The sequence below is a fragment of the Ovis canadensis genome, chromosome 2 (genome assembly GCF_042477335.2).
Source record: "Ovis canadensis isolate MfBH-ARS-UI-01 breed Bighorn chromosome 2, ARS-UI_OviCan_v2, whole genome shotgun sequence".
In the NCBI taxonomy this organism is placed as follows: Eukaryota; Metazoa; Chordata; class Mammalia; order Artiodactyla; family Bovidae; genus Ovis; species Ovis canadensis.
Genome location: NC_091246.1, coordinates 226,237,179 through 226,262,810, shown reverse-complemented (window position 1 = coordinate 226,262,810; position 25,632 = coordinate 226,237,179). Strand labels below are relative to the sequence as shown.

The window sequence follows — 25,632 nt, the reverse complement described above, 5'->3', positions numbered from 1 at the left end:
TATGTTGGGCGCAGAGAGACCTCACCACAGTACTTGCCCTCGAAGCCTGAACGACTGAGATGGGAGGTTGGGTGACAGCTGGGTCCCACGGACACGGTTTTAAGCACACAGGGACCGAGGAAAGAGAGTCAGCGAGGCATCGGCCGGTGGACAGCAAAAAGCCTAAGGAGTCGGATTTGGGAGCGACGTGAGGCAGAGAGTGGGGTATACGCAAGGGCATGGGGCGCCGAATGGGTGAAACCCGAAATCCTTGGAACTGGAGCGAGACCCCAGGAGGGCGGCGGTCCAGGCGGAAAGCTGGTGCGCCGCCGCTAGGCACCAACAGAGGGCGCTGGGTCCACAGCAGTTCCAAGTGGGCGGGTCCCAGCTGCGGGCCAGATGTGCGAAGCTGGACCACGGGAGACTTGAGCTCTCCCCTAGCCCCTGCAGACCCGCAGGCGAGGGGAGAGGGAAGAAGGGACGGCAGGGGGGCAAATGTGGTGGCAGGATCCCCACGTCGCTGCCCTGCAGGCTCCGGGACTGTTTTTCATTGTGGGGGTAGAAGCGTGGGAACCTCCCGCCCAGAGGGGGCGCCATGTACCGATTCCCAGAAAAACGTGGTACCGGCTGGCTCAGCAGGACAGAACCCGGTCCATCCCGCGGGGCGTCACGCCAAGAGAGACCCACGCGGCCGTCTGCGGCGGGAAAGAGAGCCGGCCTTGAGGGGTTTGAGCTCTTGCGTCCTCAGACACACCACACACACACCATGCGCTCTTTCTGCGTTCCATGAGGAAGAAACTGAGGCAGAGAAGGACTGAGCACCGAGTAGACCTCTCCTCCCCATATTGTCTGGAGCGGAGAAGTTGGGCATAAGGCCACAGCCCGAAACTTTAATTAAGGACCCCTGGCCAGGGACTACCCCCTGGGACCCCGCCCCCTTGACCTGCCTCAGGTCCCCACCCCGGGCCGCTTCCAGGACTCCGGAGTGATCCGCTGCTGCGCACTCTCTGTAATTGGCGGTGCAGGCCCTGCCTGGCAGAGGACCGGCGGGCAGCGCAGGGGAGGGCGAGGGGCTTAATTGCAGGGCTTTCGGATCGTAGTCTGGACTGCAGATCCGCTTGTTGGGGGTGCGTAGGGTATGGACACTTGGCTCGGCGAACCCCTCCCCACCCTGGAGGAAGCCAAAAGACCTTCGGGTTCGGTAGTTGGATCCCTTCCCCGAGAACGGGGGATTAGGGGCTTGAACCCCAGCGAGAGTTTGGGGGGATTAGGGGCTTGAGCCCCAGAGAGAGTTTGGGGGAGAAGAGTGGGAAGTCTCCGGAGAGCTAGGGTATGGAGGAGGGGGACAGATTCCAAACCCCCCATCCCAACCCCAAAAGCCCTGGTTCGTCTTGTCCGAGACTCCTCCCTAGTTCTGACCCTCTCCCCTCCCCTTTCTACAGCCCCCGTCACCCCCCTTCTCGTATCCCCAGGGCGCTCCCACCCTGGGGAAGAATGTGCCCTCCTAGCGCACCCTTGCCATGGTAACGGCACACCCCCACCCCCGCGTACCGCAGCAGCCGGGCCTGGCCCGGAGGGCGGCGAGAAAAGGGCGGGGGGCGCCTCCCAGCCCCGCGGACACACCTCAACTGCCCTGGTTGCCACAGCAACCGGGGGAGTTTTGAAGTGCGCAGCCGCGAAGTGGCAAAAGGGCGCTGCTCCGGATCCGGCACCCCTCTAATCCATCAGCAGATGACCCTGGCTCCTGGGAAAGACTGCAATCCCCCAACTTCAAGGACGAAATCCAGCGAGGGATCATGGGGCGAGGACAATCCTAGGGAGCAAAGGCAGCCGGAGGGCCCCCAAACAGCCTGGAACTTGAAAAGGGATCCCCTTGAGCCAGCCCGTCCCCCTCCCCCAGCGGAGCCCGAGGGGGCCGCTGGCAGCAGGAAGCCCGGGAAGGGCCCGGAGGCGCGCAGGCCCCACAGCAGAGCGGTGATTACAGGGACCTGTCCCTCCCGCCCCCGGCTCGCACTCTCATTAAGTCATTTTTTCCCCTGTTGGAAAGTCCCCGAGCCTTGAGCGCAGGGGTTGGGGCGACCGCAGGCAGCTGCCGGCAACCACATGAGAAGGGGCGGGGGGAGCGAAGGAGGGAGGCCTCGACTAGGGCCTGGCCAAGCTCCAACGTGGAAGGCCCCCTGCCGGGGGCTAGCTAAGGGCGCATTAATTCGGAGGAAGGCAAGGGAGGGCCCGGATGCCCCCGACCTTGCTTCTCACCCACCTGGCCCTCCTACAGCTGCAGAGGCCTCTGCCTTTGCCTCTCCCTTTTTCTTTTTTCTGGCCCAGGGACCTTGGGCAACTGAAAAGCAGGATGCCTGGGTTCTGATCCCCCACTCCAGTCTGGCTGCCTCTCCCTGACCCTTAACCCCACCACTGCTTGCTGATCTATCCACCCGTTCTCTCTTAGGTCCCTCCCTTCTAACCTTTGGGACCATCCAGGCTCCATGGTACTTTTTCCTCCTGCAAGGAGTTGGCCCAATGTCCATCAAGGTGAAAGGTGTTGGGGTGGGGATGGCTTTCTCCCCATCTGAATGAACTCTAGTCCACCTTCTGTTCTCATTTCCATATCTGAACCTTGGTCCTTTCTGAGCTGTTGGCAAGTTCTTCCTCCCATTTACCTTTACCATCCCACTTTAGTTCAGTCTATTTCCCCTATTTCCAATCAGCACATTGATTTCTGCCTCACTTTTCAGCCAGTGTGTATAAGCTCAGTGCCTCTTGGGCCCCATTTCCCACCCCTTATTACCTGCACATCTCCATTTAGGGTCCCAACCAAGTCCCACACACTCCTTTTCAAATGTAGGGTCCAGCTTTGCTTTCAACTCTAGTCAGCTTCAGACCCAGAGAGAGGTTGGGGAGTGGGCAACACTCTATTTGTTCCTTCTCCAACTTTCCCTCTCTTTCTTTACAAGGTAAAGTTAGCATATATCAGATCACCATGAGAATTTCCCTGGTGGCTCTGCGGTATGTCCTCTGCCTGCAATGTAGGAGACACAGGTTAGATCCCTGGGTTGGGAACATTTCCTAGAGGTGGAAATGGCAGCCCACTCCAGTATTCTTGCCTGGGAAATCCCGTGGACAGAGGGGCCTGGTGGGCTATAGTCCATGGGGGTCACAAAGAGTCGGACACAACTTAGTGACTAAACAACAACAGCTCACCATGACTTGACTTGGTTTGACTGGGATATGCCCCTCACAACCTGGTGTCCAGTGCTCCACCCCCCCGGCTCACCCCTCCCTCTAGAGGTATACCTTCTACAGTGTTATAGCTCCTACCTCATTATCCCAAACCTCATTCTGTATCTCTCATCTTCAGTCTCTCCTCCCCCAGCTCTGTCCTCCTAAAGCCTGGAAGGCAGAGGAGGCTGAAGCCGCAGCTAATGATATAGTGGACGCTGCTGGGGGCTAGAGGGGTTGGGAGCGCCTCCCCAGGCCTTCATTGCCTCTCCCTTACCTCCTTCCCTGAATGGGAGGGAGAAAGAAGGCAGGTAACCCAGCCCCCACAGCTCTCTCCTGAGTGAACAAGAGGAAAGGAATGAGGCAGGTGTGTCTGGCTGCTCCTGCCCACCCCTCCTCCCAGGGGACTCTCACCCGCCTGCCTGTGGGGCTGTCTTTGGGGGGATGGGGAGAGAAACCCTGTCTTTTCCAGAGGCAGAAGAGCTGAGCATATGGAAGGCCCTGCTGCTTTAGGCATGTCTGGGAATTGCTGGGATGCAGGCAGTTGGAGGGAAGGGAGCTAAGGGCAAGTGAGTGGGGCCAGCTCACCCAGGTGGTGAGCCTACGGGGTGCATCACTAGGAGGGCCTCCTTCCTTCTCACCCCTACTCAGGGGTGCAGAGACATGAGTTAGGGCCAGGGAGGTATGGAGATGTAGGCTGGCAACTAGGAAAAGGAACAAGACTTCATCCTTGGCTGGTTCATCAAGAAGGGTGCCATTCTGGGGTAAACTGAGGCAGGCAGCAGGACTCTCAACTGTGAGCAGCAGGAGGCCTGGATGAAGCTGACAAAGAGTACTTTCCCCAAGATCCTGACCCTGCCTCCCTCTCCACTGCCTCCTCCTTGAGGGTCTATTCCAGAAAAACATCAGCTCTGAGAGCCAAGGAGAGGGTAACACTGGACCTAGGCTGCCAGCTCCGCAGTGTTCTTCCGAGGGTCTAGACGGGAGGCCAACTGACCTGCCAAGGGGTACCCCAAGCTGGGGATCTGGGGGCACAAGACGCCCAGAAAGGATGTCCCCCCGGCCCAGCCTTACTTACACATCCCGCCTCCCCTACCTGGACTCAGACCAGAATCCAGACAGTGAGTCTCCTGGCCCTCCCCCGCCACCCTTCTCCCCAGCCGCGCCTCCTAGCCCCACCTGCTCCCCGGGGCGCTGGGCTGGCTGGGTTGAGCTGGGTCTTGCCCAGGATTACTGCTCTCAGAGTGCCTCCTGTCTCTGCTGACGGGTGCTGCTGGCCAACACTCGTCCTGGCTTGTGGCAGAGGGCTCAGGCACAAGGTGGACAGCTAGAGCTCTGGCCTCCAGGGTTCCTGATCTGGCCCCTTGCCAACTTCCCCACCTCCCATCTAATCCAGGGCTTATCTCTGGTTGTCTCTCCTACCTGGCCCTCTGCTGTCAACTTGTCCCCAGTCATTCAGTTCCCCAGACAGCAATCTATGTGGGAATCAGACCATGACACTTGCCTGCCTAAGACCCTCTGAAGGTTCCCATTTTTCTTACATAAAATCCCAACTCTTTAGCTTGGCCTGAAAGGACACATCATGTGCCCATTCCCCTATCCCAACCTGGGATGCTCCTTTCCGACATCTGTCCCTTGATTTCTTCCCTCCAATCACACTGGCCTCTTTGCTGTTCCTTCTGAGATCTTTCGGACCTCAGAGCCTTTGCGTTCACATGGCCTCTGCCTGGAAAGCCCTTAACCCTCAATTTGTGCATGGCTCTGGCTTCCCTGGTAGCTCAGCTGGTAAAGAATCTGCCTACAATGCAGGAGACCCCAGTTCGATTCCTGGGTCAGGAAGTTCCCCTGGAGAAGGGATAGGCTACCCACTCCAGTATTCTTGGGCTTCCCTAGTGGCTCAGATGGTAAAGAATCTGCCTGCAATGTGAGAGACCTGGGTTTGATCCCTGGGTTGGGAAGATCCCCTGGAGGAAGGCATGGCAACCCACACCAGTATTATTGTCTGGAGAATCCCCATGGACAGAGGAGCCTGGCAGGCTACATATAGCCCATGGACTCGCAAAGAGTCAGACACAACTGAAGTGACTTAGCATACATATTGTACACAAATATTTTAGCACAGCTCTCCTTATCATAAGGTCTCAGGGTGCAGTTCTCTCCGACCAGCAGCTTTATCTAAAGGGGCCCCACTCCCCACAAATCACTCTACATACAGCACGTTGCTTTATTTTCTTCACATCACACAGCATTGTCTGAAATGTCCTTGCTTGTGCATTTTCTTGTTTATTGCCCATCTTCCCCAGCCAGAATGTAAACTCCAAGAGGGTAGGTGCTGTCTCTTATTCACATCTGTATTCCCAGCACCTCTCATCCCCACAGAGTGCCAGGCAGCAAAGAGTGCAAAATAAATATTTGTTAAATGAACGAGGAGGGACAGGGGCCGGTGGAGAAGAACCTCTGAGGCCTCTGCAGAAACACTTCAGCTCAGTGATGTCCATTTCTTCTTTGTACTCCTCCTCCCTATACCCACCAGCTTTCATTGGTTTCCTCCCACTCCAGGGGAAAGGGTGAGGAGATAAAACAGGCAAGCCCAGAGCATGCCTGGATGACACGGCCCTAAAGTGTGGGGCAACCCCCAGCCCATTGGAGCTGTCTGAGCTTGGGGCAGAGATCCAGGAGGCAAAATCTCAGTCCTGGAGACCACAGAAGTGAGTGCGGGAGGTCCAAGCAAGCCTGAATTGTCCCGTGATTGAAGTCTTGATGACCTCAGAGCTGGGAGGTTCCTATAAAATCTTGTGGTCCAGCCTCCACTCCCAGGAACCGAGGTGATGCTCGGCCAACACGGCACGCCACAGAGGAGCAGCCTGAGGGAGGAGAGCCGTCGGCTCACTTGCAGACACTGACCCACTCAGTGATGCGGCACTCCTCACAGACCACGAAGCAGCACCAGTGGAAGCGGCAGTGACAGCGCTCACTGCGTGTCTGCCGAAGGATGTTGTGGCCGCGGCCGCAGCACATGCTGCCGCAGCCGTCGGGGCCCGCGCTGCTCTTGTTGCACAGGCGGCCCACGGTGCCCGCCGAGTCCAGGCGCGGCTCCCGCTCGCAGAAGTCAGGCGACTTCTCGAAGTAGACCAGGTCGGCGGGGCTGGCGCGGCGCCGTGGCCCCGGAAGGCCCGGGGCGGGCGAAGGTGCCCCCGCAGGACCGGGCTCCAGCTGTCCGCTGTTGCGGTTGTGCGGGCGGATGAGCGTGGCGCGGTGGAAGCGGCTGCGCAGCAGCGCCCCCACCGCGCGGAACTCGGGCGTCACCTGCCAGCAAGTCTTGAGCTGGCAGCTGCCTGACGTGCCGTGGCACTTGCACTTCCGCCGCATGTTCTCCATCACCGCCTGCAGAGGGAGGCATGGGGGAGGGTGACGCCTGCGGCCGGCCCCACTGCCCTCCTCCCCACGCAGACCTTGGCCTGGGAGAATCTCAGAGGCTTTGCAAACCAACTCCCATTGAACAGAGGCAAAGGCTGAGGCCCGAAGCCGGTGGGTGCGGGGCACAGCTTCTCAACCAGGCAGTCAGGACAAGAGTTCTGCCTACTCGTCTGCTGTTCTGTCCCACCTCCCACCGGTCAGACCCCAGGGGAATTCCCTCCTTCCTGCACCCCTCCTCTCCCACTGCCTTTCCCAGCAGCTGCAGGGGGCCCTTGGGGCTGGAGGCTCTTGCTTCCTGAGGGGGATCCCAGATCCTCAGGGAAATTCCCTCTTCTTCCAACCCTCAGGTGGGGACCAGGAGCAGGGGTGTGCTGGCCCCACTACCTCCCAGCCCAAAGCCTCTGGCCTCACTCCAGGCTGTGAGCAGAGACTGTGGGGAATCTGAGAAAGCCCCTTTCTTCCTCTGGGCCCCGTAGCACTTTGCAAGAAGCCTAAGGGGAGGGCCAGGGGCTGGAAAGATTTCCCTTCCCCTCCTCTCCATCATACAGGCTGGGGCTTATTCTGCCCAGCACTGAGTGCCACCATTCCTCCTAGGAAACAGCATCAAGAGGAGCCAAAGGCTCTACCTGAATACGGAACCAAAGGGAACACAAACAGCCAGACCCCCAGGGGAAGGAAAGTAGAGAGAGGTTCCCAAGCCTCCAAGGGAGCTAGTTACCGTAATACAACCTACCCACTTCTTGCCCAGCCCTTAGCCTGCTCTCCTGAGTCTCCTCCCAAAGAGCCCCTTCACGTTATCCTCACCAGAGACCCCAGAGGAAACTGGCCACGTGCCCCTCCCCCTGCTCCACTCCAAAAACACAAAGCAATGATCTGGGGCCTTCAAACCTGGGCAATGGGGCCATAAAAGAGGGACCTCATTCCTCCAAGTCTTAAAAGGCTCTGCAGCTTGTATGTGCAGCCTGTGGTGTCAACACCACGTGGAAAGCAGCCCAGTGCCTCCCCAGGCCAACAGCTCCAGAACATCTGCTTCCCACAGGCAGCAGCCATTAATTAACTAGTTTAACAGGGAGGAGGAGGCACTGTTGGTATGGGCTGAGGTAGTAATGGACGCTTGGGAAAAGAGCTGCATGAACAGGGCAGAACCAGGTGGGAGCTGGATGTGACCTGAGGGTGGATATGCCTCAGTTTACCTCACCTCTCAGTCATGATGGGAGAGCTGAATCAGCTCTAGTCTTTGTGGAAGAAGGAGGTGAACCGGCCTGGGCTGAGAAGCCAGGAGAAGGGAGAGTAAGATGGAGAAAGTGCCAGCCAGAGTGAGGGGAAGCCAGACACAAGGCCTGAGCAGACTGGGCAGGGCCAAGAGAAGGGACAGGGGGCTGAGTAACCAATAAAAGATGGTGCTGAGCTACCATGAGGGTTAGGGAGGCATCTTCACATAGACTACACTATAGAACAAAAGGGTTCAGGACTCAACTGCTTGGAGATGAATCCTGCCTCTGCCACTTTCTCACTAGTTGCATCACCTGAGCCAAGCTTCTTAGTCTGTTTGTGCCTGACTTTCCATATCTGAACATGAGGTGAATAATAAAACCTTCATAGGTAGGTGTAAGTGAAATACGCTAATATACAGTAAAATGCTCCAGGTCAATGCCTAACAGAGAAAGGACTCAATAAACTGAATGTGTGCTATTACTTTCCCTTCTTTCTTTCCTCCACATCTCCCTCCCTTTGTTTCTTCCTTTCTGTCCTCTCCCTCTCCTCCCCTCTCCATCCTCCCTCTCCTCTCCTTCATCCTCCTCCCCCTCTTCTCCTTTCTCTTCTTCCCTTTCCTTCTCCCCCCCTTCTTCTCCCCCCTTAAAAATGAATGACCTTTGAGGGAGTATGAATATTAGAGGTGGCAGGGGGTGCAGAGAAAGGAGGATGAAAACATAACAGTACCACTGTGGCCCCAGGGAATCTCCCTTTGCAGGAATTTCTCATTCTGCACAGAAAGCCTGGGAGAGGAGGGGTGTCTAAGCACAGGGAAACAGAATCATGGAACATTCACAGTAGGGAGACTTATGGATCATCCAGTTCAATCTTCTAACTTTATAGGGGAGGAGACTGAGTGGCAGAGTAGGCCTAGACTTGGAGGTCCTGACTGCAACCCAGAGCTCTGCCCTCTGCTCACAGCAGGAACTGGGAGGATCAGGCTGCTCAGCAGAGGGGAAGCTCTTCCAGGGCAGAGACTGTTTTGCCCTCATAGCCCCAGGCCTAGTCTGGTGCCTGGCACACAGTAGCTAGCCAACACACATTTGATGACCAAATTAGGAGGGGGCAATGATAAGTTGGGGCTTCCCTGGTGGCTCAGACAGTAAAGAATCTGCCTGCAAAAGACCTGCATTGGGAAGATCCCCTGGAGGAGGGCATAGCAACCCACTCCAGTATTCCTGCCTGGAGAATCCTCATGGACAGAAGAGCCTGGAGGGCTCCAGTCCATGGGGTCGCAAAGAGTCGGACACGACTGAGAGACTAAGCACACACAACGATAAGCTGCTGAGTTAGGGATAGTGGTACGGTCTCCAGAGGAGAGATGAGCCCGAAGGAGGGGAGGGGCCCTAGGCCAAGGGGTCTGAGCCGGCCCAGCGGGGTGGGGCGCTCACCTGCCTTCCTACTCGGTTGTTGTGGAGCCTCATGCGCGCATGGATGTCTCTGTGAGGTTCCCGGGAGTCCAGAAAGTCTTTAGAGAAGCGCTCTCCAAAACCCACGTCAGGGCTGCAGCCGCCCCACTCCCAGGAGTCCTGCAGGCCGGGGCTGGCAGGGGGCAGGGCAGGGTGCTCGGGAACTCCGTGGCTCAGGCCCTTGCCGCGCTGCAGCGCTTCCAGCTGCAGGCGGTGCAACTTGCGACGGAAGGCCTCCTCGTCGCCGCGCCGGGACGCGTCGCAGCCGCAGGCCCTCAGTTTGCCCAGGGCGCAGGCATTGGACACCGCGTGCACCACGCCGGCTGCCGAGATGGCGTAGGCGAATGCACTCTCTCGGAAACCTGGGCGTAGAAATGCGGGAAACGGCCTTTGAGGGGCCTTCACATCCCATCCCTCTGCCCTCCCTGCTCAGCTTTCTCACAGCACTGAGGGGAAGCAGAGGCCCAGTGGTGGGCCGGGGAGGGATCTGGTACAAGGACATAGAGAGGGGCAGAAATTACGCTGCCGGAAGTTCTGCAGGCAGGATGGAATGGGGGAGATCTTCCCCACAGCTCTCCTTTCCTTTCACCCTTGGCAAGCTCAGAGTTTGTGTCTACAGCTCTCCCGTTGGACAGACACTATCTAGTAAAAAAAAAAAATTTTTTTGCTATCAAAGACTTAAGTTATTATCTCTCATGCAATATTTGCAATTTTAAGATAAGCCTGCAGAAAGAAAGCAAATTTTAACCTAAAAAAAAAAAAAACCAGTGATGGAATTCTGGGCCCCAGGGGATGGTAATGGGCAGAAGGGTAAATAAGAGGAGATGGTGTCCTCCTAAGGTTCCCAGCCCCAAGATATCCTGACTGCAGCCACCCGCTTGGGCACATCACAGAACACCCTCTGATGGCCAGGTACCAGAGGGAGGGAAAAGAGCCAGGGGAATTTCCCCCTTCCCTGCACACGTGACATCCCAGAAAGTCTGCTCAGAAAAGGTATTGCCCAGCCACCCTGCCTGTGGTTTCTTCAGGTCAGCTGAAGAGATTGTCTCAAGGATGCTAGGAGTGAGCCCCCTGCTGACTCGGGGTTAAGAGTAGTCATGTTGAACACTGAGAATGAACGGTTAGCTAAGGTAGATGCCTTCATGAGATGCTCAGGGGTGCAAAGCTTCCACGATGGGTGACTCTCAGGAGCCCAGGACTTGTCTACACTGCTCCTCCTCCTTGACATTCCTAGCTTGAGCCATCCTCTGGGTCTGTGGCAGGGGGAGTCCTACTTGCAAAGGAGGGTTGGGCTTCTGGACCTGCAAGCTGCATCTCATTCTGCATCTGAGAAAGGACCGGCGAAGGGTAGGTCTCTGACCAGCCTCTGAACCCGAGAGAGTCTGAGCAGCGGAAGAAACCAAGGGCAACAACAGCTCCCACATGAGCAGGAGATTCGGCTGAGCCATAGACACCTGTGGGGGAGCCAGAATTCTCGGCTGGGAGCTGATGGCTTAGGAGAGGCCAAAGATTCAGGAGAAAAACTCCCGATCCTAGTACCTCAGCATCAAGATTGAGAGGACTTGGAGGCCTCACTGACCCCAGAGAGCCAACCAGGACTGGACAGAGACCCTAACCCAGTCCTACCCCTAATGCTCACCCTCTGCGTCACAGGGCCCTGTCCCCCTCTCCCTGCCTGGCAAAAAACAAAAACAAAAAACAAGATGTGTAAAAGAATATGAACTCTGGTGCCAGACTGCCTGGGTTTCAATCTTGGCTCTTCCACTTACTAGCTGGTAATAGAGTGACCTTGGCCAAGTGACTTGACCTCTCTGTGCCTCAATTTTCTCATCTGTAAAACATCTGTCTCATTGTTGTTCCAAGAACTGAGTTAAGAAATTTAAAATGCTTAGGATAATACCTTACTCCTAGTAAGGACTACATGAAGTGAAAGTGAAAGTGAAGTCACTCAGTCGTGTCCTGTCCGACTCTTTGCCCACCAGGCTCCTCCGCCCATGGGATTCTCTAGGCAAGAAGGACTACATAAACACTTGATATTATTGAGAAGTTCCTTCCTGCTGTCTGACTTCACCCACCGCTGCTGCAGTTTCAGGCTATTGCTCTTTCTTGTTTTCCCCGCCAGGCCTGGAGCTCTGCAGCTCATGGCCCACTTGAGAACAAATCACTTGGGTCACCAGAAGCCCATAGAGCAGATGATCCCTTTTTAGCTTCTCATTCCAGCTGATGACGTCTCAGGACCTTTTCTAAGAAAAAACCAGCTCTGAGGAAACAGGAAGGAATAGAGAATAGGCAGGAGCCCTCAGAAGGGGCCCTGGGAACCAGTGGGAGTTGCAGAAGAGTAGACAATGCCCTGGGAGGTGGGGCCCAAGGGAAAGAAAGGCAGACTCTATCTGAGGCGCACACCCTGTATTTATCCCTTGCCTTTTATCTGTGGGACCCTGAGCAATTATTGCTTGGGGTGGGGGAGTCATCAGCCTGCTTCTAGGACAAACGGCCATATATAGACCACCAGAGGCAGCCCAGAAAGCAACCTTCCCAACACACACACACACACACACACACTGTACAAAAGAGGGGTAATGGAGCTGGGCCCAGCCTCAGCTCTCCCAGCTCCCAGGCCTGGCCACTTTCTACCGAAGGACATTTGGCTCTGCAGAAGACCTGCTGCTGAGTAAGAAACCCAGATAGCACAGTTCCCAGTCCTCTGACCTTGTCTATGCATAACACCAGGAAAGAGCAAGTTGCTGGTCCCAGGAGATGTGCTGGGCCAACCCAACCACCATCTTCCAGGCTCCATTACATTCAAGGGCAGGCCTAGAGGAGTCTGGAGAAATGTAGCCCACAGTCTACAGAGAACACTCCTAGCGACCCCAGGCAGCTAAAGACACCACCCCATGGCCTCTGGCACCTCTCACAGCCACATATAGGAGTGACCAGGCAGGGCTTGTATGGCCACCCTCTGCTCCAAGCATTCAGAGAAGTCCAGCCCATTGGGTCTGCCCCCAGCTCCCATTCTGGGCCCCAGTTTCGGTCCTGGCCCCAACTGTCTGGGGCAGACGCAGGCACAGTGCCATCTGGCCAGCTGGAGGGGGAGAGGGGTGGGGCCTTGGCCAGCTGGGCTGCCCGGAGCACTGGGGGGTGGGGGCTCGTTAAGACGCACAATTAGCCGCCCTGCCTTTGATCTGGGACAGGGACTGCCAGCATCTAACTGGAGTCAGCTGCTGCTACAGGACGCAGCCAACGGCCAGGAAGGGGCTGGGGGAGGAGGTTTGGAGGGCAGGGAAGTGTGGAGGAGAGAGGACTCGGGAGCCGGTGGGAACTAGGAAGGTTTAGAGAAGCTTGGGACCTGCCCATTCAAGTCAAAGAAGGAGAAGAGGTGGAGAAGTCTGGTCTCCATTCCCTCCACACGAATAATCTGTGTGCAAATAATCTGTGCATGTTCATGTTCTCGGCCTGGGAGAGAGAGAGAGGGTTGCCTATATGTGGGAACACTTAGGGGTGACACTGATGCAGCATCACATCTTCACAACTATGGGTGGGTGTTGGTGTGTGAGAGTGCGTGTGTACATGTGTGCATGCCAGCTCCATTTTTTGGATTACTTCTCCATCATACCAGTTCACCTCTGGGCATCAGGTAGGAGGTCATGGTGGCCTTGCAGCTTAGGAGGCATTATGCAGGGGGTTGAGTGCTATCTCTAAGAACAGCTGGCCTACACTTGAGTCCTGGCTCTGCAGCTCATGTACAAGCTGTGTGACTAATGGCATTCCTTTATAAAGGACTAAGCTTCCTTTATAAAAGGAGGATAATGATAGAACCTAGTGCGTGGGGTTTGTTTGAAGACCCTACAGTACAGATAAAGTGCTTCAGAACAGTGATCAGCACACAGCAAGTACTTAATATGTTTTGGGTAATTAGTTCGATCCCTGGGTTGGGAAGGTCTCCTTCCAGAGAAGGGAATGGCAACCCACTCCATTATTCTTGCCTGGGAAACCCCATGAACAGAGGAACCTGGTGGGTTACAGTCCAAGGGGTTGCCTAGACAAACGAGAATAACAGGACTTAGGTGATCCTGTTAGGATATGATTAAGATTATGGTTAGGATAATCATTAGGATATGGCTGCCTGTGCCTCAGTCTCCCCATGTGAGTACCATCACATATCCCAAGCCCACACATAAAAACAAGACTCCCTGAGGGTGAATGTAAAAGGGAGGTGGGAGACAAAGAGCCAGGGCCTTGGAGAGCAGAGGCTAGACTCTCAAATTGCTGGGTTCTCCTGGGCTGGGAGCCTGGCTTACTGCAGAGCCTCACACCCCCTCTTTCCATCCATTCTGAATGAGTCTGGGCCTTAGGGAGGGCAATACCCAAACTGTGCCAGTGCTCCAGGACCTGCTGCGTGAATCTACTCTCTCCACCACATCTGTCCCTGTCCTCTCATCCCCTCTAACTCCAGTGCCCAAGTCCAGCTCTAAACAGCCCATTCCTCAAATCTCCCTCTGGTCCCTGCATCCTGAGTAAGAGATGGAGTTCTTTAATCCACATAATAAAGAGCCGCCCCTTCTAGCCAAGTTTGTCCAGCATTTCACCCACCCAAGCACCAACGTGTGAGTCCTCAGAACTGAAAGCTGGGGATATCAGGATCCTTGGGTCACAGCTGCCTCTGAGATGGGGGTGGTCCTCTCACAGTTTATTTAGGACTCTAGTCCCCTAGAGACCCCACTCTCCCTGCCTCCCAACTCCCAGGTTCCAGCAGCCCCACCTCCCTCTGCTTAGTTGGGGAAAGCCCTACTGTGTGTCCTGCTTCCCTAGCACCCACTCCAGGTGCTCAAACACCCTTCCCTCTACCTCCTACATGAGAACTCCATCCCTTCAGCCAATCCATCGCAGGAAAAGTGTCAGGACAATTAGATGACAGTGACAGCACTCAGGTGGAAGACCTGGGGGACCACCTCCTGGTAGCAGTCTCTGAATTTTAAACGCGCGGCGGCATGCATGTGCATGCTAAGTCACTTCTGCCATGCATGTGCATGCTAAGTCACTTCTGCCCGACTCTGCAACTCCATGGCCCGTAGCCCACCAGGCTTCTCTGTCCATGGGGATTCTCCAGGCAAGAATACTGGAGTAGGTTGCCATGCCCTCCTCCAGGGGATCTTCCCCACCCAGGGATCAAACCCACGTCTCTTATGTCTCTTGCATTGGCAGGCGGGTTCTTTACTCACTGAGCCACCTGGGAAGCCCAAGTGCACCTTTAAGAGAACTCCATCGGCAGCCAGGGTCAGAAGAGGGGTCATCCTACTGATACTCCATGTGGGGAAACTGGGGTCACCCGATCTCCTCATGGACAATCTATGTCTTGAAAAGAAGGGAGACTGGGGGAAGAATCCAGCCCAGGGGCTCCTTACCGCCAAGACTGGCCCATGGGATTCAAATTTAGCTAGCCCTTGAGGTGATGGGCCAAGAAAATGGTCCCAGAAGAGTGTGGAGTGAGTGAGGCAGGGCAACGGTGGCCTTGGGAGGTGAGGAGAGGGGTGGGTGGTGGACATTTCTTTCCAGAAGCCCTCAGAGAAGGCCATCCTCCGAGGAGGATAGAAAGATAGAAATGAGGTGTTGCAATGGGGGAGGTGGGAGCGGGGGGAGAGGCAGAAGCCACAGAGGTAGGCCGGTGTTGTGAGGCCAAAGGCAGGAGCCCAGCCTCCCTGCAGGAGTCCAGGAGCGGCGCTGTCCCGCCCCCTCCCCGCGCTGGGCGCCGCCCCGCGCCGGCTAGCCCCGGCAAGTCTCCCCCCTCCACACCTCACCTCCCCCCCTACCCGTCCCCCCAGCTCACCTCCCGCTTATTAAACTGCAGGTGAACCCGGGAGCGCCTGGCACAGCGCCAATCCCGCGGGGTTCCACCGCTCCGAACTCTCCCCCAAGCTGCAAAGCCCCCGTGTCCTCCACCAGCCCGAACGGGCCCCCCCGCCTCGTCGAAGCAGTCGGGGCGCCTGGGTTCACTCGGCCTAGAGGGGGCAGGAGGACCAGAGAGAAAGAGGGCACACCGAGGCCCCGGGAAGAGGGGCGGAGAGCTAGCCTCGCCTCCCCATAAGAGACACGGTTGCCCAAGTCCTCAGAGAGCGGAACCCGGAGCAAACTCGAGGCCAGCGCTGGCGAGAACCGGACTTCGGGGAGCGCGGGTGACCCAGAATCCCGGAGTGGGTTCGGGCGCGCGGCAGCGGGGAGCGCCGGCCCGGCCCGGCCGGGGCAGGAGAGATGCAGGGGCCTGTCACTTCGCGTCCGTGAGCCAGGCGGCAGCGGGGGCGGACAGGGCGGGGCGCCGGGCCGGAGTTGGGCAGGCCCATCGGCCGGGGGTCGCGGGCATCCTCTCCGGGCAGATGGCGGGAGGGGCTCCTGGGCGGCGGGGCGGGCGGGGCGGGAGCTCGGGACGGGGTGTTGAGGGGGGGGTCGCCCTCTTTGAGAGGCGCGCGGCTGGGGCCGGGAGCCGTCTGCCGCGGCCCGCGGGGATTAGTTCGCGGCTGCATGCCGCCACACGCGTCGGGCTGGGCTCGGCCGGGGAGAAACAGCGCCCCGGGCGCGCGGGGGAGGGAGCAGGGAGAGCGCGCGGGGGCGGGGCGGGCGGCAAGGGGCTGGGCTGGGGAAAGCTGGGGTGGACCCTGACCTGGGGGCTCCGGGATGCGCGGGGAGGTCCTGGTGGACAGGGAATGCCCCTGACTGTTCTTTCTGAAATTAGGGTACATTAGAGTCTGACTCTCCCAAAAGCCCCTGGGCCCAAAGGGCACCGAGTACAGGGGTACCTGGCCTTCTCTGCTGTCACCTGAGAATCGTACAAGCCCCAAGGAGTCAGGTCTCCACGCTGTCCCACCCAAGTAGTTGCACGGAGGAGAGATATACCCAGTTAGGCCCATCCAGGAGGCAAGACCCCCATCTTTTTCCAAAGACCCGAATCAAAGCTTAAGATACCAGGGAAGGAGGTGGGTGTGAGTGGAACTGAGTGAGGAAAGCGCCTGCCATCTCCAGCCCAAGCCACTCTAGGGATTGTCCAGGTGGGTCACCCAAAAGTCCAGGGAGGGGAACAGATAGTAGGCTGCAGCTTCTCCCAACCATGAGGGGAAAAGGGATAGGCAGAACCATAAGCGAAGCTTACTGGGCAGAAGACAGGCACACACCCAGTGCCTCTGATTCAGAGAGGGTTTGCAGGGCAGCAAGGATGACACAGAGGCTGGTGGTGTTCCCCACTGGGAAAGGCTTCTGCAAAAGTATAGTTTTACCTGCTTAGGCTTCCCTCACCTACACTGTTGGGCAAAGGTCCCTGACCCCTCTTCGTGTGGATTCTGGGTACTTCATCACAGGCCCTCCATCCTAAATGCTGTTTACTAGTTGGGTATAGGGTAAATTGAGGCAGGTGACAGATATGGGTATTTCCTGGGCCTGAGTTACACAGAGTCAGTCTCTGGGCAGGATAACCCAGGAGTTCAGTTCTCAGGCATGAAACCTGCCACCTGCATCCCACACAGCCCAGTCTGGAGCCACATCTGCCCCGTTTGTCTGACTGCGCACTTCCCCCAACCATGGACTTGCCCAGAGCAGAAAGAGGCAAGAGGAGAGCAACACGGGCCAAGAGATGAGCACCTGGGGAGCTTGCCAGCTTGATAGCTGGCAGATCAGTTCTGGAGTGAGGGTGCTGAATGGGGTGGGCAGGGCAAGGGTAAGGGGTGAGGGGTGAGGGGCAGCTACCTCTGCTGAAGATAGGACTCTCATAAGGGATCTTGTTTCGAGTCTCGAGACTAGAGCAATTCCAGCGCTGATCCCGGAACTGGTGCTGGCACTCATGGATGGCAATCTGGATGCCCTGGATGGCTGAAGCAGCCACGTCAGGGTGGCGCACACACACCTCCATCTGCCGCTTGCTCAGGCCTGGCAATGTCAGGCACACCGTGTTGGCGTTGAGCACGGGCTCTTGGGGGAGGCGGAGGCCCAGGATATCGTTGGGTGCAGACCTGCAGGCAGGTGGGTTTGGGGTGGGTGAGCGTTTGAGGGGCTAGGAGGGCCCCATCTAACTATACACACTCTGTCCCAAAGGCTCTGTTCCAACCCCTGCTTTCGAGGGTTGAGCCTATCAGCGTATCCCCAAAGCACTCTCTTTTTCTCAACCTTCTCACTATCCTCCTCTCCAAGACAGCCCACCGGGCTGCACACCCACACCGATTAACATGTGCAAATGGACACACATCCGGTATGCCTTCGCACAGAGTATTTCATAAGTACATCCCCAGGCACTGATGCTCTCAAAGCGTTCTCCCAGAGACCACTCCCAACGGCATGCTTCAGATAGTCACATTCATGCAGACACACTTCTACACACATTGAAGTGGACACACAGATGCAGGAACACTTACCCACATGTACACTTCATCAGACATAGTTATATACATACACATGGACACTCACAAGTTCACACACATGTTCATCTGAACATACACTGATCCATGAGCCCTCATATCCACACATGTGCACACACAGACTGCTGTTTACAACTCAGCTTGCTGGGCTCACTTGACCACAGACAGAAAGACACACACACACACACACACACACAGAGGCATATGCACCCTAAGAATCCTTCTAGCTGCCATCTCTCATTGACCCCACCTGGGCGACCCCCTTTGGGCTCCCAACCTCTGCCTCTGCCTAGGGGCAATCTCTAAGGTAAAGCTTGGCAATTTGAGCTTACTCCTGGGGTGAGGTGTGTACCCCCAGCATAGCAGGGACTCCAGGTTGGCACTTGCTGCCCACTAAACACACACTTTCCCCTCTAGTAGCCATCACTCTTCCGGGCACTGCCCTGTCTCCCTGGCCTGCCCTTAGTCTGTCACCAGTTCAACCCCCTCCTGTGAGAGTACTCTTTTCATTGGTCACAAACACTTTACTGTGACACCGTCCCTCCCTCCTTTCAGGGTCCCCTGCCCCAGCAGGCGCGCAGAGGTCCCTGTGGCTGGGGGTCCCAACTCTCCAGGAGGGCGGGGCATAAGGTGAGGGCTCACCTGGGCACGGAGGCAGCCAGCAGCAGTAGGAAGAAGAGAGCGCAGAGCGCGGGCCGCGGCTGGGGCCGAGGTCGGAGCCGCAGCCAGGGGCAAGGGTGAGTGCTGCCCATCGCGCGCAGGCCGTGATGGGCCAGGAGTTGGGGGCTCACAGCCCGGTGGGACCGGCGAGCCAGGGGCGACGGCGCATGATCCGCGGGGGGTCGGGGCGGCTGCGACACACAGCTCCGACTCGGGTCACGGCTCCCGGAGCAGACGGTGCCCGCCTCCCTGCTCCATGGGGCAGCGCCCCCGGGCACCGCCCTCGGGGGGGGGGCGGCGGGCGGGCGGGCGCACCGGGCACCTCCTGGCACAGGGGTTCGGGGAATTTCCCGAGGCCCCCCTGCAACAACGCCTGGTGCCTCTTGAGTGTAAGGGGGGCCCGGAGGTGCTGTGGGCTAGGGAAGAGGGGCTGGGGTGCCAGGGAGCCCCCAGAGCACAGCGCGGTGAGCCTGTGCTTCCGAGGGCTTGCGAGGCGGGCGGCGGGGTGGGGGGAGTTGGGGGGGCGGCGCTGTCTGTGCCCGGCCCCACCGCCCAAAAGAGTGAGTGACTGTCCCGGCTCAGGGAGCTCGGCCGCCTCCCCTTTCCTCACCCCCCCCCCAACTCCCCGAGTCTCAGGGCTCTACCCCACGTGACGTCACGACGACGGGGGAGGGGGGCAGAGGCGTGTACTCCTCCCGAGGCCACTGTGTCTGCTCAGCATTGGGGTGGGAGCCTCGGTGCAGACCGTGCGGGGAGGGGCGGGAAGAAGAGGTGTTGGGGTCTGCTATCAGGCCCAGGGCGGTGCCAGTGAGCCGGCTGGCTGGTTTGTGTGGGAAGGTGTGTGTTACTGCGAGGTGTGTGCGCCCGGCTGAGCCGCAGCTGCTGGGGAGCCATCCCCCGCCTCCCACCCCCCACCGCATATACACACCTGCAGGGGCTGGCCCTCTGCTTGCCTCCCCCACCTCAGGAGGGACTTCCCAGGCTTGGCTGCTGAGGCAGGTGTGGGGTCCTGCAGAGGAGGTTAGCAGCACACCCCCCCATCTCGCTCTTGTTGGCGTGTGACCTTCAACAGGTGCCTCCTGGACACCAAACCACCCTGTGCCTCAGTGAAATGAGGTTAATGAGACCCACCTCGTCTCATCAATGAGCCGGTGAAGGTAAAAGTCCTGGGACTCCAGTGAATGTTTGTCTGTGAGCAGAGCATCCAGGGGTGGCATACCCTAAGAGGAGGGATTAGAGAGCCTTTTAACCCTAAAAGTGTGCTTTGAGGTTATCTTATTTTATCCCCTTTTATTTCATAAGAAAGTACTGAGGCTCAGAGAGGGTCATGACCTCCTCAAGGTCACCCAGCAAGTTAGTGGAAGAGCTGGATCAAAGCCCACTTGAGCATAGCAGCAGCAGTCCCAACAGTGAGTCCTCCTTCCCCATGCCCAGCCTGTAGATATCCCAGGTCTCACCTTGGCCCTGCCTCTTGGTCCTCTGGGAGGTCCCAAACACCAGCTTCCTGGCTCAGGGCCACGCCTCTCTGGGATTCTTTTCTGTCCTCACATCCCAGCTGAACACTAGGTTCGCCTAGCAGGATGAGTGTACTGGACACAGGTAAGGGCCCGAAAGCCAGAGAGTCGGGGACAGAGGCTCCAGCTTCTGTTTCTGGCTCTAACCTGCGCCCTGATAGCAAAACCTATTCCCACTGTGGCCTTGACATCCCCCTCTGTAAAATGGGCACAGGCCTCTCACTCTATACATATGCTTCCCTCCTAACCTCACTGCCCCCCTCTCTGAAGAGAGCCCCTCCTGGCTCAAGGATAAACTACCAGAGCCTCTGGGCTCAGAGACAAAAAGGGGCCCATTCCTGGAATCGGCACCCCCCTGGGGAATCAAACGAGAGGGGTGGGGCCTTCCCTGTCCCCAGACTGTCAGGTGGTGGTGGTGGCCTGAGCAACAGCAGGCTGACGGCATCTCCCTCCTCCTCTCCCCCATCTCTGCCGGGAGCCACCGCAGCTGTCAGGAATTAAGGGCTTGAGGCTGCTGGGGGTGGGGGTGGGGCAGTGGGGGGAGCAGTCTGGCTGGACAGCAGGGAAACAGCCGGGGGCAGGGAGCAGTCTGCGTCAGCCAGAGCCGGGTTTGACCCCAGCCGCCCCCTGCCCTCCCCACTCTCCCCTACCAGGCTGCAGGAAGAGCGACAGCTTGGGTCTAAAGTTTGGGAAGGGTATGGGGAGGGGCAGGGCAGAACCAGTCTCAACCCAGGAAGGAGGCGTGAGCCCAGAGTGGGAGAGGGCACCAGCAGGGACAAGCCAGACTGGGGAGCCATACTCCCATTTGCTGCTGGGGAAACTGAGGCCCAGAAAGGCTCGAGCAATGGATTCATAATCCAGGCTGCAGACCTCCTTACTTCACATCTAGCGCTCACACCAGGGTGTCCCACGCTTAATGCATTGTACGTTTCCCCTGGGGTAGGCCGTTGCGGGAAATTCCAATTCTGGGCTCTGTGAAGCTGAATCAGCCTTTCCAGAGGGAAGACCTGGGGGTCTGCAGTTCTAAACAATGTCTCAAGTGCTTTTCAAGGGGACCACGTTTGGGAAATGCCACTGACCTGGTTTAGTGGCTGATTTTTTTTTCCCTTTGGCCTTCATCAGATGAAGACTGATCTCTTTGCTCCCCTACCCTCCACTATTCATGAAATACAGAAATGTAAGGGAGAGGGAGAAGACCCTTTCTTTGAAAACTCCAGGAACCAAACAATGCCCAAGCCTTGCTGGCACTCAAGCATGGCACTAGCCTGCTGTCATGAGGGTCCAGGAGTGCCCCGTCTGGGGTGCTTCTCCCTAGCCCCAGGAAGTGAAGGCTTATGTGGGCCCATGGCCTTGGCATATGTGAAGATGAAACCCTGAAAGGGTGTCTGCTGCTGGAGCCCCAACCCCACAAGACCCATGCCATGGGCAAGCCCCTATCAGCAGCCCCCAAGCCCCGCCCTGGCCCTGCCCTGGGCTCTGGCCCTCAGCCTAGCCCCAGCCCCCACAGCCGCTGCCTGAGACCACAATTACAGGGGCCACTGGGGGTGGGGGAGACCAGGGATGAAAGGCAGCACCGCCGGAGAATGGTTCCAGCTGTGGCGGCTCCATCGGAGGTTTCGGGGAAGGGAGGGCCAGGGAGGCACCAGGGTGAGAACAGGTGGGACCCCCACCACCCCAGCTGAGCCCAGTCCAAGCTCAGTCTTGATGCTCTGCTGGAGAAGGTTAGCTTTGTGAAGAAGGGAGACAAGGAGCCCCAGGGTGACAAGGCAGCTCTTTGTCCTCTTGTCCAGGCCTCAAGGACCATGGCCCCTTCAGGAAGGTAAGGAAGGGGGTAGAGCCGGCAGCTCCAGTCTCCTAGACCCCTGTGTGTTAGGTCCGGAAGGGGAGGGGAAGAGCTTCCTGAGTCCTGGGCCTTCCTCCCGGCCTCCCTGCCCTTCTGCCTGTTTGTTCCGGCGTTCCCTGATGTGGTCACGAACACATCTGGAGCGCCTCTGTGCTCTTCCCCCATCTCCCCAGTTCCACATGTCCCCTGCCACTCAGCCAGCGGGGGACCTCAGTGGCTCAGACTGTGCCTGAGGCTGGGCAGCTGGGTGAGCAAGACGGGGGAGGTGGGGTGGTCATGGTGTTGGGGCATTTCTGAGTTCTGCTTCCAGCCCCTATCCCAGTCCTCAGGGCAGTGATGCAGAGCCACCTCCGAGCATAAAGAGGGCCAGGATAATGGTCAAAACGGTCCCTCTGGGCCGCCACTCTCAGCTTTCATAGAAGGCAGCTCCCAGACTCCTGCTGTAGTTCCCACTCTCCAGGGTCACAGAAGATGGACGCCAGCACACGAGTGCCCGTTCAAAGACTGCGAGCACTCTTACCATGTGCTACCAGGTAGCCTCACTTCATAACGGGGAGACAGGCTCAGAGAGGGGAACTGACTTGGCCCAGCTCGAGCTGGCAAACTAGGCCTTTTTATGCCCGACCCCCGCCCCCTCCCCCCCGCCACTGTTCTCATGCTATGTCCACTGAATTCCTTTTTCTTCCTGCCACTGCCTCAGTTGTCCTCCCTAGCATCACAGAAGAGGAAATCCAGCATCCCACACCCCATATCACTGCCCCCCTGCCACCACCCCGCACCAGAACCCGGCGGTAGAGACAGAGGCAGGCATCCCAGCCCTACATCTGGGTCAGCCTAGAGGTCTCAGACAGTCTGGATCCTTAGCAGCTTGATCTAGCTGTCCGTGGGTCTCCTTACTTCCTTTTCATCCTACCCTGTCTTACTGACAACTCTGAGTTCCCCAGATGTCCTGCAGGTCCTATCTGTGGGCCGTGTTAACAGGGAAGCTGGGCTCTGTGCACCCTCTGGTGGCCTCTGAGAAAAGTGCAGGAGACTTTTTTTTATTAGAACAGTAAGTGTTGCACCCAGCCAGGGAACTCTTGCAGTGGGGGAGGCAGGTGTTCAGTCGCTCAGTCTGTTCTGACTCTTTGAGACCCCATGCACTGCAGCACACCCAGGCTTCCCTGTCCTTCAGCGTCTCCTGGAGCTTAATCAAACTCATGTCCATTGAGTTGGTGATGCCACCCAACCATCTTGTTGTCTCCTTCTTCTCCTGCCTTCAGTCTTTCCCAGCAACAGAGTCTTTTCCAATGAGCAGGCTTTTCACATCAGGTGGCCAAAGTACTGGAGCTTCAGCTTCAGCAGCAGTTCTTCCAATGAGTAATCAGAGTTGATTTCCTTTAGAATTAATTGGTTTGATCTCCTTGCAGGCCAAACGACTGTCAAGAGACCTCTCCAGCACTGTTCAAAAGCATCAATTCTTTGGTGCTTAGCCTGAAGAAGGCAGAAATGTGAATAAAAACCCTATCCTGTACAGTGCTTCATTTTTCTTCCATGGACCCACAATGCTGGCTCCATTCTCCTGTCTTGGTAAGTTAGCCAAACCCCTTAGTTCAAAAGATTCTGAGTCTGAATTCTCCATGATACTTCCCTGAAGCTCAGGTATTTGACTTGAGGGAGCCAGGAGGAAGAAGATTGAAAAAGAAAAGGAAACCCAAGTGTCTTTTCCTTCTCACTGCAGCCTAATACTTCCTCTCCATACAGGCTTCACTCCAGGGTGCTGATGTGATCTTCGAGGGCCGAACCAGGTGAGGTCACACAGGTGTGTGTAGGGGGTATTGTCAGGGGAGGGCTGATGCCCTGGAAGTCATATAAAGGGTCTGTCATACCCAGGATGAGTTCCCCTTCCCTCTCTTTCACTTGGAGAAATCTCTCCTCGCTGCGCCCCAATTCCCTGTGGTTCTTGGGGGGCTACAATGCCAGTCATGGTGGTACATTTCCCTGGACACTAGTTTCGTTTTTTTTTTTTTTCCTGCACTATGCAGCATGTGGAATCTTAGTTCCCACTGACTGGACCCATGGCCCTTGCATGGGGAGCATGGAGTCTTAACCACAGGACCGCCAGGGAAGTCTCCCTCCTACACACCCCACTCGGCTCTGTTATTAGTTCAAGGATAGGCAAGCGGGTCAAGCTGACCTGATCTCAGCTTCCTTAGGACTTCTGCTGGGAATTTCATTCTTTTTTGGTCTTTTCTGGGGTCAGTGAATGTAGACACAAGGCTGCCATATAGAGGAAGTCTGTCTGCAGCAGGAGAAAACACGGACAGTATGAGAAGAGAGACAGAGACAAGTAGAAACAATAGACCTGGGAGTCAGGGTGAGAGAGAGAGAGGTGATGTCAATCATTTGGGCCCCTGGGCTCAGCAGTGCCTGAATTCAGACTTATCTGGACTTCCCAGGTATTTTTGTTGTTGTTCAGTCGCTAAGTCATGTCCAACTCTTTGCGACCCCATGGATTGCAGCCCTCAGGCCTCCCTGTCCCTCTGTCTCCTGGAATTTGCCCAAGTTCATGTCCATTGAATCAGTGATGCCATCCAACCATTTCCAGGTATGAGATCCACTAATTAACTCCTTTTGGCCTAAGTTAGTTTGAGTTGGGTATCTTCATTTGCAGTCAAGTCCTGCCCAATGCCTGCAAAGCATCAGCTCTCTATCCCCTTTCTCACAGTAACTACCATTTATTAAATACAAACTTGACATAAAATATTGTATCAAATGCTAAGTGCTTTGCATATCTCAAACAGTCATCCCTAAAATTATATAAGGATGTGGATAGATTATGATGGGTGTAACAAGTTGCCCTTGTCCTACTGAGAATCTCACAGACAGAGGAGCCTGGCAGGCTACAGTCCATAGGGTCGCAAAGAACTAGACATGACCCAAGTGACTTAGCACACACTCAGCACATTGAGAAGTGGAGTCCGTTTTCTCTCCCCTTGAATTTTGGCTGGTTCTGTGACTTGTGTCAACCAAAAGGGAATGACAGTGATGCTGGGTACCTTCCAAAGCTGAACCCTAAGAAGACACTGCAGTTTCTGCCTTCAAGTTTGGCACAATATAATTTGAAATTCAACTTTATGCTGTGGCCACCATGCTGTAAGGAAGCCCAAGCTAGTCACCTGGAGAGAAGGAGGCTACTGGAGAAACTCTGGGACACTGGATATACACGAGTGAAGCCTTTGGACTATCCATCCCAGCAGAGCCACCAGCAGAATCAGCCAAGTGGATGATTACAACCAATAGCTCTGTCACAAAGAGCAGAACCACCCAGCTGAGTCCTGACAAATTCCTGACCTAAAGGATCATGAGGAATAATTACTTTGGGATTGTTTGTTATGCAGCAATGGATAACTGAAACAATGATATTCCTACTGCATAGGTAAAGACACTGGAACTAAGATGGCCTATATCGTAAACTTCTACGCAACAGCACTGGTTTCCAACCCAGAGTGCCTGAATCTAATGTTCATGCTTTGCTCTGCATACCTTGATGGGAGAGTCATTCTCCACTGCAGTTTTTGGACTGTGGGGACATTGGGGGCTTCGAATCCCGGCCATTTAGCTATGTCCTCTTCCATTCTCTCTGGAGAAAGATGGGGGCCTTACCCTCAATTCAGGAAAACCCAGAACCCCAAATCTTCCTCTGTCCCTTTACCCTCACCATTAGCTTTCCAAGAGGAATCAGAAAGGCAGAAATGTGGTTGGATACCAAGAGAAACCTTGGGACAGCTTTGCTTCACCTCCCTCTAAGTTTGATTGGAAATGCCATTCTAAGTTTTTTCAATGTTAGTGGGGGTGAAGTTGGTTTGATGACAACAAAATCTGATGTTACTAAGGACATTTTCATCATATTCTACCGTTTATAAAGTTAACTTTTGAGTTTGGGTGGCCTTATAAGTCTACCCTCA

The 25,632-nt window shown here is 56.4% G+C and overlaps 1 protein-coding gene and 1 long non-coding RNA gene across 2 annotated transcripts; one reads left to right on the top strand and one right to left on the bottom strand.

Moving 5' to 3' along the window:
- Positions 1–5,405: 5,405 nt before the first annotated feature.
- WNT10A (Wnt family member 10A) lies at positions 5,406–18,930 on the bottom strand. The gene is made up of 4 exons (XM_069574555.1): positions 18,311–18,930; positions 17,004–17,266; positions 9,258–9,637; positions 5,406–6,579 (listed from the first exon to the last, which is right to left on the bottom strand). Exons 1-4 carry the CDS (start codon positions 18,418–18,420, stop codon positions 6,082–6,084), a joined length of 1,251 nt encoding a protein of 416 aa, XP_069430656.1. The 5' UTR covers positions 18,421–18,930; the 3' UTR covers positions 5,406–6,081.
- Positions 18,246–25,596, top strand: LOC138432889 (uncharacterized). The gene is made up of 4 exons (XR_011254033.1): positions 18,246–18,405; positions 23,095–23,254; positions 23,429–23,472; positions 24,701–25,596. It is a non-coding gene; the product is annotated as an uncharacterized lncRNA (long non-coding RNA).
- The last annotated feature ends 36 nt before the right edge of the window (positions 25,597–25,632 follow it).

Coding starts and splice junctions, on each gene's coding strand:
- WNT10A (XM_069574555.1), bottom strand. CDS start 18,420: ATGGGCAGCACTCACCCTTGCCCCTGGCTGCGGCTCCGACCTCGGCCC. Junction 9,638..17,003: donor GAGTCCTATCTTCAGCAGAG/GTAGCTGCCCCT, acceptor TTCTACGCCCAG/GTTTCCGAGAGAGTGCATTC. Junction 6,580..9,257: donor ACAACCGAGTAGGAAGGCAG/GTGAGCGCCCCA, acceptor CTCCCTCTGCAG/GCGGTGATGGAGAACATGCG.